Below are 17,011 nucleotides of genomic sequence, written 5' to 3'. Positions count from 1 at the left end.
GTGGTGTGCATGAATAAAGACCTTTTGAGTAAAGTAATCAGCCACAAACCGGTGTTTATTCATGCAAAGCTTTTTATCCGTTCATGTGCTATGGACCACAGAAAGAAAGAAGGAATAAGGCACTGTAATACTCACTGGTTTCAAGTTACATATATGGTTTTTGTGGGGTACTGTTTTACCCCATTACTGCCTGTCTAAGTGCTCTGAGCAATCCTATTTATTAACGTACTCCTTCTTCCACACGGCTGTGGAGCAGGCTGTACCTGGGCTGCGTACCCAGGCTGCGCCTATAGTATGTTGGGTGATGAGCAGCCCCACAGCGTGATCGCTCCTCTGATGGCTATCATCTGTGGTGGCATCTCTTTCTTCATCCACCGTAGAGAGGGGAAAAGATAACTATCCAAATACCTAAGCAAGTGACTCAAGCTAGATTGGAATGAATCCCTGAACTCCTCCCCTCATAGCAGCACCCTGTTCAATCCACCAGAAGCCTTGAAAGCTTCTTACAGTCCAAAGCAGAGAAAACTTCCAAATTCCATTTGATTGCTACATCCTTACGCTTCAAGACAAAATAGCTTTTGCAAGATGTGCTTAGAAGAATAGGCCTATGTCTTACACCATGCAAGTAAGGAGCTTTGCAAAATGCGTTAACTATAACAAGGGAAAACCTTTGCTTCTTTTTGCCAAGGTTTTCCTACTTCGGCACATCCAGTTCTGTCACTGTTCTTTAGGCTATGTCACCTTATTCTACTATAATACTTGATATTCCACTCCGTATAGGGGCAGGATGTTTTCCTCTGCTGTCAGTGTAGCCAAGATCGTGTCCGTGGTGAACGAGGATGGAAGAAAGGAGTCCTTTATATTTTCATATTGATAACAGTCTTATTACTCATGCATAATTTGGCTCTGTTTTCACGTGAATATCATATTCAGGGCTTAATTCATGGACTCCATTTAATCTGGACCTATGATTTTCTGGTATCAGGTCAAATTGTCTCGCTGCAGTGTTGAATTTCATAGGACAGCATTCCAAAGGCTGGGATGCAGCAGCAGAAATCTCTAATTTCAGATGCTTGACTGGCTGATAATTTAAGCTGTTCTTAAAACAGATGGCTGCTCACGGCTGGAGAACAGCAAGCTTTTATCAGCAACACGCTTGCCACAGTTTCTTCTCAATGATACACCAAGGTCAAACATTTGGAGCAGTTGAAAAGGAGACAGCCTATTTCAAAGCTCCTTTGTTCATAAGCTTCCGTAGCTCTGTATGCTTCCTAGCCTGTGAAGAAAGTTAGATTTATGGGTTTTTTTAAACATATAAAAGGTGTTTCAGCAAATACTGTAGAAAAGCAGAACAGTTATTCAAATATTAAGGCACTTTTATCCTTTAAAATAATAGTTGGGTTTTCCCCAAAGCTTAAAATTGACAGTATCTCTTTAACGTTCCTCTCCAAGAAGAAACCACTTCATTCTTACACGGTTTGTACGCATCTGTAGAGGAAGCATCCCCACGCAGACTGCTACATGATATTAATGGCCCTGGATACCAAACTCCTTATGCTCCAAAACAAATACAGCAAAGATTAAAAAACTCCCAACAACCAAAAGAGGCAATTTAAAACATTCCTAGAAACATCTTGGCTCTGTCCTGGGATTGTAAGTAGGTCCTGGCCAAGACCTCGAATTCACCTATAGTATTGTATAAACAGTCTGGACAGTGGTTCACTAAACAGACACTGGATTGTATCCAGGCTGTTTCACATCTGCTGTATCCTGCTCCCACCCGTGCACACAGCATTTTTAAAGCCAGGACTAACCCCTGCTGCATTTTCTGGGGTCCTTGATTTAAAACTTCTATGCTGAGACCAAGCGCTCAACTGAGCCCCTGGGCAAGAGGGATGGCACACGTCACTGCCAGACCCTGGCCTGAACCTCGTGTAGCAGCTCTTCTGCTGTGGCAGGGCTGGGCATGTGCAGAATCATAGAATCTTTGTGGTTGGAAAGGACCTTTGAGATCATCGAGTCCAACCAAACACCCTACAATCTCTGCCACTAGAGCATGCCCTGAAGTGCCACACCTAGACGTTTCTTAAACACCTCTAGGGATGGTGACTCAGCCACCTCCCTGGGCAGGCTGTTCCAGTGCCTGACCACGCTTTCAGGAAAGTAATTCTTCCTAATATCTAATCTAAACCTCCCCTGCCACAGCTTCAGACCATTTCCTCTGGTCCTGTCATTATTCACCTGGGAGAAGAGGCCAACACCCACCTCTCTCCAACCTCCTTTCAGGTAGTTGTAGAGGGCAATGAGGTCTCCCCTCAGCCTCCTCTTCTCCACACTAAACATGCCCAGCTCCCTCAGCCTCTCCTCATATGACCTGGTCTCCAGACCCCTCACCAGCCTGGTAGCTCTCCTCTGGACACGCTCCAGCACTTCAATGTCCCTCTTGTCCAGAGGGGCCCAGAACTGAACACAGGACTCGAGGTGAGGCCTCACCAGTGCCAAGTACAGAGGCACGATCACTTCCCTGCTCCTGCTGGCCACGCTGTTCCTGATACAAGCCAGAATGCTGTTGGCCTTCTTGGCCACCTGGGCACACTGCTGGCTCATGTTCAGCTGGCCGTCCACCAGCACCCCCAGGTCCTTTTCTGCCAGGCAGCTTTCCAGCCACTCTTCCCCAAGCCTGTAGTGCTGCTTGGGGTTGTTGTGACCGAAATGCAGGACCCGGCACTTGGCCTTATTAAACCTCATACAGTTGGCCTTGGCCCATCGATCCAGCGTGTCCAGGTCCCTCTGTAGAGCCTTCCTACCCTCAAGGAGATCAACACTCCCACCTAGTTTGGTGTCATCTGCAAACTTACTGAGGGTGCACTCAATCCCCTCATCCAGATCATCGATAAAGATATTAAACAAAACTGGCCCCAAAACTGAGCCCTGAGGGACACCACTGGTGACCGGCTGCCAAGAGGATTTCACCCCATTAATCACAACTCTCTGGGCACGGCCATCCAGCCAGTTTTTAACCCAGCGAAGAGTACACTTGTCTATGCCATGATTCGCCAGCTTCTCCGGGAGAATGCTGTGGGGGACGGTGTCAAAGGCCTTACCAAAGTCCAGACAAACAATGTCCACAGCCTTCCCTGTGTTCAGAAGGCGAGTCACATGGTCATAGATAGAGATCAGGTTGGTTAAGCAGGACCTCCCCTTCCTAAACCCATGCTGGCTGGCCCTGATCCCTTGGCTGCCCTGCACTTGCTGTGAGAGCTCACTCAAGATGATCCTCTCCATGATCTTTCCTGGTACCGAGGTCAGGCTGACAGGCCTGTAGTTCCCCGGATCCTCCTTCCGACCCTTCTTGTAGATGGGCAGCTTTCCAGCCACTCTTCCCCAAGCCTGTAGCATTGCTTGGGGTTGTTGTGACCGAAATGCAGGACCTGACTTCTTGTAGATGGGCGTCACATTAGCCACCCTCCAGTCATCTGGCACCTGCCCTGTTGACCAGGATTGTTGATAAATGATGGAGAGGGGCTTGGTGAGCTCTCCCGCCAGCTCCCTGAGTACTCTTGGGTGAATCCCATCCGGCCCCATAGACTTATGTACGTCTAGGTGCAGAAGCAGATCATTGACTACTTCCTCCTGGATTATGGGTGGATTGTTCTGCTCTCCATCCTTATCTTCCAGCTCAGGAGGCTGAGCACCCTGGGGATAGCTGGTCTGACTATTGAAGACAGAGGCAAAGAAGGCATTAAGTATCTCAGCCTTCTCCTCGTCCTTGGTTGCAACTTTCCCCCCCGCATCCAGTAAGGGATGGAGATTCTCCCTGGCTCTCTTTTTGTGGATGTATTTATAAAAGCTTTTTTTGTTGTCCTTAATGTTAGTGGCCAAGTTGAGCTCCAGCTGGGCTTTTGCCTTCACAATTTTCTCTCTGTATAACCTAATGAGATCTCTGTACTCCTCCTGAGTTGCCTGTCCCTTCTTCCAAAGGTGGTAAACCCTCCGTTTATTCCTAAGTCCCACCAGAAGCTCCTTATTCATCCAGACTGGCCATTTTCCCCGCCCTTTAGACTTGCGACACTTGGGGACAGCCTGCTCCTGGGCCTTCAAGATTTCCTTCTTGAAGAGCGTCCAGCCTTCCTGGACCCCTTTGCCCTTCAGGACTGTCTCCCAAGGGACTCTCTCAACCAGTGTCCTGAACAAGTCAAAGTCCACCCTCCAGAACTCCAAGGTGGAGGTTTTGCTAATCCCCCTCCTTACATCGCTACGAATTGAAAACTTGACCATTTCATGATCACCAAACCCAAAACGACCTCCGACCACCACATCTCCCACTAGTCCTTCTCTGTTTGTGAGCAGTAGGTCTAGCAAGGCACCTCCCCTGGTAAGCTCCCCTACCAGTTGTGTCGGGAAGTTATCTTCCATGCACTCGAGGAACCTCCTAGCCTGCCTGCTCTCTGCGGTGTTATATTTCCAGCAGATACCCGGCAGGTTGAAGTCCCCAAGCAGAACAAGGGCTGGCGATTGTGAGACTTCAGCCAGCCACTTACAGAATACTTCATCTGTCTCCTCATCCTGGTTGGGTGGTCTACAGCATACTCCCAGCACAACATCTCCCTTATTTGCCCTCCCCTTCAACCTTACCCATAAACATTCGACGTTATCATCACTGGAATCTAGCTCTATACAGTCAATACATTCCCTAATGTACAGAGCCACACCCCCGCCTCTCCTTCCTTGCCTATCCCTTCTGAAGAGCTAAGACTTCAGGGCTATTTTGAGTAAAAATCTGAGCTAGTTCTGGAGGCCTGTTGACCTCAGAGTAAGGAAGGTCCCAACTGCAGAACTTAGTGAGCTTAAGCCCCTCCTCAGGACTGTAGATGCCATTCTGAGACGCTGCAGGTCATGCAGGGAAGGTGTAGCACAGCGGGCAACCTGTCCTGCTGCCTGGTCTCACATCCCAGGCCCATACGGAACCACTTTTCTTCACTGCAAGCCCTGATTTATGGATCTGACAATGCCATTTCAGCTTCCTTCACTGCAGCTAGAGCCTGTATGTTTCACAGCCTTCTCTAGCCACTAACAATCATTTTTATCTAAACTGATGACAGTTCAGGTCAGTGGAAGTTAACCAAGTGCTTATCAAATTAGCATCTGTGTGTATGCACAAACCCATGGTAGAAGAAAAGAGGTTTATTTTGCATTTCAAAGCACCTTTTTGATCTAGAAGAGGGCCTTCATTTAAGGGGCATTTTCCCCAATTATTTACATATTTATTTGTAATTAATAAGAAAGATTATTATTTTTTAAACCTGCATGACCATTCATTTTCTGGATTCTTTTTGCTATTTTACATCAGAGCATGACAAGTTTGGTTTCATGACTCCTTTATCAGCTTGTTACTTTATCCTTGTTACTAGGATGAACTAAGTTCCCCAAACCTGGACCCCTGGTTTGGCTGAAACCTTAGTGTCTTCAGCTACACCATACAGCTATAAAAGCTCATGCAAGTAATCTGCATTGCACTTGCATTTGGCTTAGTATAAAGCATGGGAAATGAACTGGAGAATCACATATGTGAGAACAGAGTGATTTATCATATTTAGTATCACATTTAATATCACGTTGTTAAATGATACAGTTTAATTTCTACACCATCATGTGCACATGCTAAAAGCAACCCCCTCTAAGTTAACATGTAAGTGAATGCTGAGATGTTTTCTTCAGAACTGCTTTTGGTATTTTCACATCAAGATAAAAAATAAAGATTAAAAAAAACATTGTGCAGTTTCCAGTTAGGTAAATTCTCAAGTGAACAATAGGTTTCTGCAGCTTATGAAAAAATACTGCTTGATAATATGCTAAATTTTCACGATTTTACTTCTGGTTCAGTTATATTTAATTGCAGGTAAAGTGGTACGCAGAGGCTAGTTAGGTTAACTACTGAATTGCTCTCCCTAGGAGCAACTTGGAAGATAAATAGTGGAAAAATAACCAAAGCCTCCATATATGGCTAATAACTTATCTACACTGGTCCAGTAAATGAAACAGTGAATTTTGTCTAGTTGCAAAAAGCATACAATACAAGTTCTGGTTTGCCCATTTCTTCCTTCAGCGCTGCAGCACGTTGAGCGTTGCAAGTGCCTCGCAGAACATCTCCAGGGAATAGATTCAATCATCTAATAAAGAGTGGTAAACAGTCAAATTAAAAAAAAAAAAAAAAAGTTTGTTGGTATAACCAGTGTTAAGCACCCAGGAATTTGTGGTTTATAATGCACGTTCATAATCTGGCTTTGTTGATTTTGCAGCGATGATACAGATACAGGTGGTTTGGCCCAGTTTCTGCTAGTTATTCAAATAGCTGCAGGAATGAAAACAAAGCCAAGGGGCAAAACATTATAAAAATGGATTGATTAATTTTTCTTAATAATTGCACCTGTGAGGTCAACACGTGCTGAAGAGGGAATGTGGAAATGGGAGAAAAGTTCTGACTTTGCATGCAGACTAACTGAAAGTAAGATCAGGCCCGACCCTTAAAGAGGGAGAGGGACACAACTCCGACGTCTAAATGCCCTGAACTACTATCTAGAAGGACAGGCTTCTGATCTTACTACACGAGATGTTTCTACCCATGATGGAAGTTTGTCAGTTTTATTTGCAGGTCAGCTGCATAAATGCTTCAAGGGGGAAAAAAAAAAAAAAAGTAGTAAAAATGCTTATCGTGGAGTTACTGAACAGCACTTGTATCTCCACTCGTAAAGTACACATGCTCATTTTCTGATTTAAAGATTCTGTAAATGAATAAACCACCTCTCACTGTCACGCCCCTTCCCAGATTTTATCCCATTCCTAACTGTAAGCCCCACGAATTCTTTTCTCCTGCAAGGGGAAGAAAAAAAAAAAAAAGAATCAAGTACACAATTGTGGCAGTTGGCCAAGATGATCATAGTCCCCTCGTGCAGTCTTGTCTCCACCTGGTGCCTCTTCATCGCTTCCTCTAAATCTGTGCACTGCTGTTACCACCACTCCGCATCTGGAGACAGATGGTATTTTCCTTATAAAATAAGCCTTCCTTGTTCTTGCTGTAGATAAGGCAGCAATACTCATTTCTGCTGCTTCCAGACCTAAGGTCCAGAGCAGGAGGATAATGCATGTATTCTGCTAGCCTAACTTTTATAAAACAGCCTGTATGGCACTATTATGCACAAACAGAAAAGCGCGGATGTATTTTTATGTCAAATAAAACTCACGCAAAAAGCCTCATATTCCACTTTAATTCATGAGTCAAAAAGAAAAGAAATGCAAGGAAAGGAAAGGAGTCATTCTGCCTTGATTTTTTTCCCACATCTAAGCATCTGGCGTGATACAAAATGCCCTCAGGTACCCACCCCTCCGAGTATCCAGCTGCTGGTCCAGAATGCCTTTGATCTCCTACAGGGCCTCACCCACATCTGCCAACCCCATGCGTAGGCCTTAGAAACCCTAAGACCTAAACCAACTGGAGACAAAAGGAGACAACTGGGGAATGAGTTTCAAAACGTCATTCCAAGTCAGGTTATTAACCTAAGAACACCTTAGGATATCTCAGACCACAACAGATGCCTATGTGGGTAACTGAATCAAATTCAGTAGGCTCAGAGGAATTTACACATTAAAAAATATGTAGTAGTAATATTTTAGTAGAGATCCTCATGGAGCTGTGAAAGGGAAAAAGATACAGAGACTTTCATAATACAATAGCAAGTAAAAAAAAAAAAGTCTTTCTTTTTAGTTTGAAAGATTCCTTTCAGGGGAAATGAAAAAGGATGTATGACCATGTGTTTTCAAGACTGTCAGAAGTGGCAGTTACATATTATTCAGCCACTACTGTATTCACAAAGAACTAAAAAGAAGTAGAATTAATCAGAAATGTAGAGAATAAGATATGTAATTGTTAAGAACATCCAATGCTATTTCAACAACAATGGAGCCTTAAAAGCATCAAGGTAAACACCAGACCCACATCTATCTGAGGTAAAAAAAAGGGGGAAAAAGTTGGTAGAAGTCTGGGTGACTGCTGGTTAGACCTCATGAAAGTTGTGGATTCTCCCAGCTTACCACCATAAGATTAGAATTAAACCTCAAATTGTATTTCATTGGCTAGCTCACATCAAAATCTCATAAATATCTTAAAAAAGATTTAAGTAAGTCAGTTCAATGCAAACAGGTCTACTGAAGGTGCTTAGGAATGCTTCTGCTTGGTGATTGAAACTGGTATGATCAGAGGAAGAATTATATTAAGCCTTCTTTATAAAATTACCAGCAGTAAGCCTCATAGATACAGTATTTCTTTTTAAATCTCATCCTGAAATTATATTAGTGATTAAGGGAACATTCCTCCAGATGACATTAAGACATCACTGTTTTTATTCTAGACTACAGAACATACGTGATCAGACTAAGGGTTAACATTTCTAAAATCAATTGAAAAACCTCAGGACCCTCCTAGAAGCTTAAATGCTTCAGAAAAAATAAACTGTTGTCTCTACCTTTAACATGGGCAAGAAACAGAGGAAAAAAAGCACCATCTCCTCATGCAAGTATTCAGAAAATTGCATAGCGACCTATCTGGGAAATCCTACCAATGTGTCCGATCTGTGCTTTGTGCCTGTTTCTCATGGTAATCTTTTATCTGGGAACAAAGCCATGCTTGCTGAAACAGCTCCGCTTGTATAAAGTAACAGCTTGTCCAATAAGCAACAAAGGACAATTTAGTTCTCAGTACAAATAACCTGGCTAACTCCACATGATCTTGCTCAAGAAACTGAGCAATAAAGCTTCATTCTCAAATAAAGCTAAATAACCTGGTTACACCCTGCTAACGCAGCCCCAGATAGCATCTGGATACCTAAGTAAATTTGTTCAAACTAGCTGGGATATGTGCCCAGCTCCGGGCTGGCCTGTCTCTACAAATCAAAGATTGTGATACATAACATCACCTTAACGTCATTCGAAGATCTGACTTTTTAAGTCCTTCACACAGGACTGGCCTTAACACCCAAAGAGGTGGTTTCACTTACCTTGACTATGGCACCCTGTGTCAAATATTTCACTACAAACCAAGCTCACAGAGGTCCATAACTCCATCAGAGAATCACACAGGAACTAAGACAAGAGAAAGGGATCTGCTCCTGTAAGGCAGTCACGATGTACCTTGGGCACATTCAAATGAAGGTAGCTTCACTCCAGAACAACGTGTAGGTGTCTGTCTGCATGTATTTCTGCTATAACTCAAACCATTACTGTGGTAAGCTGATAAATAAGGGAAAGTAAAGTGATTATTAATTTTAGGAGGTGGTCAGATACCGAAAAGGATAGTAGTACCTTGTGGTACCTCGTTGGTACCCAGAGACAGAATATAAATTACATACGTAAGAGTATGAGAATATACGAGAGAATACGGTAATTGCTACAAGTAAGGAATTATGTCACTCTTACCTTATTTTTAAAAACAGATCTAAGCACATTAACAATCAAACAATGAATTTATTTGCAGGATACATTTATCATACATAGAAAACAATACTTATTGTTTGGTTGATTAAATAGAGAAAAAAGGCAAAACAAAAGCACAATACATTATTCAAAGTGTTCCATATATTTGTTAGCTGACATTTTAAAAAAAGACGCTTTCTTTTTTTTTTTTTTCCTTTTTTTAAAAAAACATGATCATGAACAATGCATAGTGGGAACAAAGGGTCTAGAAATCTAACATTCCACAGCTGTGAGTCAGTGTGAAAAATAAGGCTATGTAGAGGAAAAAAACTCCACAGTGAATTTCAAAACAATACGCATTTCATTGACAGATTTCAGATAAGATCATCTGAGCATATGAAATCTAAAAGCAAAGTTATGTAAGGAAAAGAGGAATTTAAAATATTAACAAACAACTTGGGAAGGAAGAAACAAGATTTCTCTAGTGATGGCTTGGAAATAGCCTCCAAACTTTCAAATTAGTATCAAGTGAAGGTCAATTACACGATGATACTGCAAAACCCAACCCTCAAGATGAACAACTAGAGGTGAGAAAAATCCAAGTCCATTTTACTCAGGAAGTTACAACTACCCACGCCACTTGGTCACTACACGGAATGACAAAGTGTAAAAAAAAACAAACCCAAAACCAGTTGGATCGCCCGTCACTGAATGATTCAGTGAAAGGCTGGAAAATATATCTGCATGCTCTGAAATGATAATTACAAGTTCAATTCATGCTTCATGCCAATGTAAATGGAATTGCAGTGTCATATCCTGCTCTTTGTTCCTGTCCTTTCACACTGGGTCAGCAGTGCGAAGGTTTCGTAAAGCTGCCATAAACTGAGGTTCTTCACTGCCCTTAGTCACTGCCATCTGCTCTTCACATGACCATAGTGGATGAGTCCAAGGAACAAGAAAAGTAATTTTCTGGAAGTTACAACACTTCCCAAATGCTGCATTAATACAGGATACGTACCCCAGATAACTCAGCCACATTAAACAACTCATCCATCTATAGTGTTAAATGAAGTTCAGGGTAAAAAGGGTATAAAATAACTGCTAATATTGGATCTTACCTGAGTTAGATTCAGCTTCCTTACTCACAAGGTCACAAGAACAAAGCTGAGGCAAGACTGGTTGCGGGAACTGGTCTGAATGCAGGTGTATAGAATGCATATTTTACAAATAACTACTTACTTCTAGAGTTTAATTCACATCTTTTTAAAATAATTAAAACCAGACTAGGCTACCTAAATCTTTATAACCCTTCTTCATCTGTCATAAATTATATCCAGATACAAATTCAGATCTTTCAGATAGAAGCCATACAGAATTTATTTAAAAACTTATTTGCTACAGGTCACCCTTTGCCATCACGTAAAATGTAAAGGAAACTTATTAGAAAACTTGGATTGTTCTAAAGAGAACAAAAATTTATCCTTATTTCAAGAAAACTGAAACATCCTGACTGCCATGGGAGGGTCTGTCCTGAAAACATTATTTCTTCCGTATAATCTACACAGTCTCACTCATCCCAGTTATTCAGAACAGCAGAAACAGCAGCATTTAGAGAGTGATGGATTCTAAGGTTGACTGCTTTTAGTTGGCCTGAAAAATCTGTGTTTACCATGCTTGTAGCTGAGGCCTCACAGAAAGCAAGAAACACATTTTAAACATTGGCTGAGCAGAATTTATGCAGCTGTGCCTACATTATGTCCATCACTTGTCTTCTGTTAATAAAGAAGAGTTAGATCAGTTATGGGAGAAAAACATAGCCGCAATTTTAAAATCCAGTGAAAGGCATGGAATTCATAGAGAGAAGGAAAAGGAAAAAAAAGCCTTCATTGCAGAGTATGGAGGACTGCTAAGTTATCCCTAAAAAAGTACCAATACAGACTGTGGCTGTGGCTGTATCTTATTTATATGTGTCTATACATGTATGCACACGCATATACACAAACACAGAATCATCATCACTGAAAAGTATAACTGCCAATACAGTTTCTTGTTTCATTCTAAATAAAAAGGATGAATTAAGAGATTTTCCACTCTGGCTCATAAATTTGGTCTGACTAATCTGCAAGTTTGTCTTTACTTTTTTTACTGAAGTCACTTTCATTTAACTTGTACAGAAGCAAGCTGCTTTTAATTTCCTAAGTTAGCAAAGAGTGTGTAACTTCCCACATGCTAAGAAGTTAGCCATTTTCATGTCATATCATGGATTATCAGAACATGCTATGGAAGTCTGCTGATATAAAAAAATTCTCATAAAAAAAATCAGAACAATCACTGATTACAATTGTGGAATTCTTCTGGCAGTTTTCAAGTAAAAGCTATATATTACGCTTCCCAATGTTAGACATTGCTTTTTCCATCTGATACAGATTTCAAATGCATAGTATATACATAAATAGTAGTACCCATCCAATCTTTAAGAGTGTTCTGTTCTATACTCCAGTTACTATGTCCTATAATTATATTGATGGATTCTGTATTAAAGAATATGCTACATTCTGAGGCTAATTAGAATGAGAAATGGAAAAATTTCATTTTAAGGAAAGACTTCCTTTCAATTTTTACAAAAACAGAAATAGTCGAGAGTAAAAATACAACACAAAAAAACCCCATTCTGTGTCCTTCTGTGTTCTCTCTTGTTAAACAAACAAAACCCCAGCAAAACTCTTCCCAATGTGTGTCACTTGCTTATCAGAATGTAATCCATATGTTAGGATTATAGGAGAATGAAATGGATCCACTGAAGAACTTTTTCTTCCGAGAGTGGTCCAACTTAACTATTACCTTTGTCCACAAGTAATCTAAGATGCACTGGGTCACCATTCATACCCAGTTTGCTTAAAGTCTGGATTCAAAGCACCTGTACATAACTAAATCAGACCCTTCTTCAGTAGAATTCCAGCACACAAAAAAATGGACCCATGAATTATTTTTAAACACGTCTAGTACTATCTCTCCTATAAAAGATAACCAGGGTCTTTACAGTGTACTAGCATGTCCGTTTTGCTAAAAACATGACTGATGTCTTCTCCTCCCTCTTTTTGATTATAAGGTCAAACACAGACTGAAGTTCTACTTAGTATAACTGTGGCTTTCAGTGATTGTGTAAAGTAAAATAAACTGGATTTAGTTTCCTTTGATAAAACATCATGTTTTGGTAGCACATTAAATAACCAGGAACAACCTGCCAGCCTCATTATAGCAGACGTAACTTGTGTATGTTAAGTCAGAAACTTTGTTTTTTTAAATCTCTTGCCTACACGTTCAGGAGGGGTACTATGCTAAAAGATTGTCCCAAGCAGTTGTAGTCGACTTGAGATGTTTTTCACAAAATATTTTTGAAATCACCATAGATGCATTTTTTGCTGCTTTAGATAATAAGACAGCAATGCAACTCTGACACATAAATAGTAGCCACTTTAAAAAGTAAATATCCTGTCTTACTAAATTGTATTAAAAGTCCTAAATGCCAATTAATGTTGTGCACTATAGATTGGACAAGACACAGAGACAGAGGAGAGTGGCACAGAGCCACTGGAAGGAAGAGCCCAGATGAGTAAGCAGCCACTTAGGCGAGCGACAAGGCTCCTGGAGCGTAGTGTCAGAGCCAGGCTTTGTGCAAGAACCGGGCTGCTCCTGCCCCTCCTCTCCACGGAGAGATGGCAGTGCCCATCAGAACTGCTACCCTGAAACCTCGATACGCTTCCAGGAGTGACGATGAGCTATAGACTTTCGGGGTGTCTCTGGAAGAAAGAGAAGCCTGCTGGCAGTTTCTGACTGTTTTTCCTTTCTTGCACTTTGTCTGACCTTTAACAGTCCCCAAAGGGACCGACTCACGCTGGATTGACCGGAGGATTTACTCTCTCTTACCAAGATCTGTGCCGACAACGCCTGAGTTGAAATGGCTGAGAGGCGCGGGCCTGCCACCCCGCAGAGGTGAACTTCAAGAGGCCCACCGAGCCTGTGACGGCACTGGAGAGGTAAGTAAACTAACACAACAACAAATAAACAAACATGCTCTCTCATCACTGCTTGCATCAGCATCAGAAAAGAATACATCTTAAGCAAGCGTGAAGGCTACTGTGCAAAAATACATCAACACATCAGTGGACAAATGCAAACATCATAGTTACGAATCCACACAGTAGCACCAGGAACCAGGCTCAACCCCTCTTTTACAATTACCCAGGCTTTCACCTGTAGTGCCCCGAGCATCCATGTTGGCCGGCCATGAACGCTTCAGTACTCCCTGCAGGCCAGTACCCCTGAGATCAGCTTCCACGTCAGCTCCTGATGGAAAGGCCATTTCTGTAAAGGAACTCTGAGCTGCAGCAGCTCCTATGGGGAGCACTGTATGAGACAGAAGCTGCAGGGTATTTTTCAAAATATCCCTAATGCAAATATTTAGGCTCCCAAACTAGAGCTTTTTTTTTTTTTTGTAATATCAGCCTATATTGAGGCAAGCAGCTGAATGAACCTGATTTATATAAATTAGGCAATATATCACAGGAGGGTATGACAGTCAATATGTATTCCTATTGGGGACAAACCATTACAGACTTAAAGACCTTCAAAGTATGTCAGACATACTTCAGTCAGCAAAACACTGGCTGTTCCTCCACCGTTCATTTACGAACGAGGATATGGTCTGTATTCATTTCAGAAAGCAAAGCCAAATGTTTAAATAGTTCAATTCACAATTGTATTTTTCCTCTAAGCATTCTGATCCAAGATCAGCTTCAGCTAAAACATCTTTGTTAGCTATCTTTGAACAGAATGAATTCTATCAAAGGAAAACAACCCTTTGAAAGACAGAAAACCATCAGTGAGTTACTGTACATATTACATGCATAGCATCAGAAGATAGACACCGTAAAAACAATAGGTTTCACTTTTGACTGTAAACAGGTATAACACATATTATTTTCTGAGTAAAACAACACAAACATTACTTATCACTTGTATTGTGCACAGCATACTTCATCACTCAGAAACTAAATTTCCGTTATCTAATGGCTATTGCTGACAAATATTGCCTTTAAAAAAAAAATCTTCATCTGTGTATGATAATATACAACTGAATGTGTAAGAAACACAGACATGTGGGCTTTGTTATCCTCCCACATATCCTCCCACATGCCTCATTCTTAACAGATGTTGGCACTTCTCATATACATCCTGAGGACAACGTGCTTCCAGTCATTTTGGCCAGCTGAAAGGAAAGATACTAACCCATATGGCCTCTCACTCCTCATTAACACACCGTAAGTATTTTCTTAGCTTTTCACCATTTTGAGATCAGACTTTAGGGCTTCTTAGGGTCCAGTCTGGTAGAACACCAGATTAAAAAAACAAAACAAGACACTCAAGACTATGCTGACTGAGAAATGATCAGAGCCTACACACAATTTTCTGACAATTATTCAAATTATAAAATAAAACCTAAGCATTTTTTTTTTCCTCCCACTTTACAAATATTTGAGGCCAAATAATTCCCTTATTTTGAGATCTAAATTAATGAATTCTCAGGCTTTTTCATGTGAAACTTTACAATGCAATTTCTCCCAAATTAGTACAGTGCTTAAAGAGTACATGAAAAGGTTCCTACTTCTTTCTATTAGTTTTCTCACGACCACAGGCACAATGTACAGATTTAAATTAAACCAGCATCCACCAGTGATTGTTCTTTCAGTGCCATTTTAAGGGAATTATTTCAATCTCAGTACTGAAGTTCTAAAAGGCAATGGATTAATTATTTCTGTGTACTTTGAGAACTGATGGAAGAGCGTCCAATATTCTATCGTGCTGTCACCATCCAAAGTCCCAGTGCAACATTGGCAGCCAAAAGTGCACTACCAGCAAGCAAAATTAAAAAGCCAACAAGCTCTCTGTTTTGTTTTTCTACAATCAGGGAGCTCAGAGTGGCTTCCAGGAATGAATTCAATATCCACTGACCATCCAAAGCGAAGCAGGGTACAGCATTGATAACTGCCAGTGCTCCTGACAGGGAAATTAGGTACCTGGTTGACATTAGTTAAGGTTTATTAATGATATTCAAGAAAATGTAAAAATAAAATAAAATACAAAACATTTTTTTTATTTTTAGTATGCAGAAGCATATGAGGTTTATTATCTTTTTTTAGCTACCATTCTGTTTCACGGAAATTACATGAGTACAATGATTTTTACACCATAACATACCAACTCAGAGAATTGCCTTTATAGATTCATTTTTTTTTTTTTAAAGCACTAGGTTTGGATACTTAAACAACCTGCACTCTTCACAACTCAGATGAAAGCAGGAGACTGCAAAACAATACTTAACGCTGCCCATCTTCCTCCCTCGCTTTGTGTGGTTTTGGAGCCAGGTTATAGCTCTGACACCATGCCTGAAGTAAGAAGGTATTCTAGACCTATGACCTAAGTATGAAATAACAATTGGGAATATTTTCCAAAACACTCCCTTGCTGGAGTAAGTAAATGGCTAGAATATAACTGGAAACCTGGCCTCTCTCTCCTACTGGCCTGTTAGCCAGAAAAGATCAGTGTATTTCTGTATGTGCATATGCATGTGAGAATAAGGCACGGGTAGATAATTTTTATTGTTGGTAAAGGCTTGCTAACATTAATACCTACCTCCATCCTATAATGGCTGGATAAAAAGACATACGACTCAGAAAGCAGCTGGGTCAGCGTGAACCTTGGTGTGTTCCCAGAAAAGGGAAGCTCATGTAGCATCTTTACTCTAGATTTATGGACAAATCTGAACTACACTGTTTAATTGTTCTATAGCCACACATAAACATTTCCATTTCTAAGGCTAAGGGTTCTTAGATTAGCCATATTTAAGCCTACTCACCTTTACGTATACGGATATATATAATCTTGCTCATTAATACAAATGTTTTACCTGAATTGTAATCCTACATTTTGAATAGGCTAGGTTTTCTTTTCTGTTGACGGAAAAGAAAAAAAACCAACAACAATAGCCTGTTATTTAGTTCATTATAATGACTGAAAAATGATAAAACTCTGACATAACAAAGCTAGCAATAACATCCAATTTGTCCTGCCGTAAATTCAGGATTACTTTGACTTTGTCATCACAGCTTTTAAGACTTACCCTTAAGAAAGAGTTAAAAAAGCACTGACCAAAAATATCCTGCTAAGCACAAGAAAGTGAGAGATTTCATTTTGAGCTTGTCACATGGACAATAATCAATGCAGAGATGGGATAAAGATGTTAAAATGCAACAAAAATGTTTCAGAGCTTCCTGTCTAAAATGATATCCAACTGAAATTTTGCTGGGTCACCAAATTCTAAACGCTTCCCTTCTTGCCTTAAAAGAACAAGCATACTTCAAAGGATACTTGCAAAACGTCTCTATCACCACAGGCAGATCGATGCTTAGAAAGTTTTGTCTTGGTACAAAACTGCTGAGACTTACTGAAATGAAAAGATAAAGATACACAAAACATGAACAGTCAT

General features: G+C 40.8%; 1 protein-coding gene across 2 annotated transcripts in view; it reads right to left on the bottom strand.

Annotated features, from left to right (window-relative positions):
* Window positions 1-9,528: 9,528 nt before the first annotated feature.
* Window positions 9,529-17,011, bottom strand: part of MBTPS2 (membrane bound transcription factor peptidase, site 2) — a 36,138-nt gene continuing 28,655 nt past the window's right edge. The window contains exons 10-11 of one of the 2 annotated variants that reach the window (XM_063343065.1): window positions 16,894-16,969; window positions 9,529-15,542 (exon numbers count right to left, since the gene is read on the bottom strand). In XM_063343065.1, the coding sequence (XP_063199135.1) occupies window positions 15,320-15,542; window positions 16,894-16,969 (299 nt within the window). In that variant the 3' untranslated portion in view covers window positions 9,529-15,319. The remainder of the gene's footprint in view (window positions 15,543-16,893; window positions 16,970-17,011) is intronic. The other variant, XR_010072163.1, reaches the window with a different exon arrangement.

The sequence above is a fragment of the Chroicocephalus ridibundus genome, chromosome 1, assembly GCF_963924245.1.
Source record: "Chroicocephalus ridibundus chromosome 1, bChrRid1.1, whole genome shotgun sequence".
In the NCBI taxonomy this organism is placed as follows: domain Eukaryota; kingdom Metazoa; phylum Chordata; class Aves; order Charadriiformes; family Laridae; genus Chroicocephalus; species Chroicocephalus ridibundus.
The sequence above is the reverse complement of the archived record's forward strand: the minus strand, read 5'-3'. Positions and strand labels throughout refer to the sequence as shown.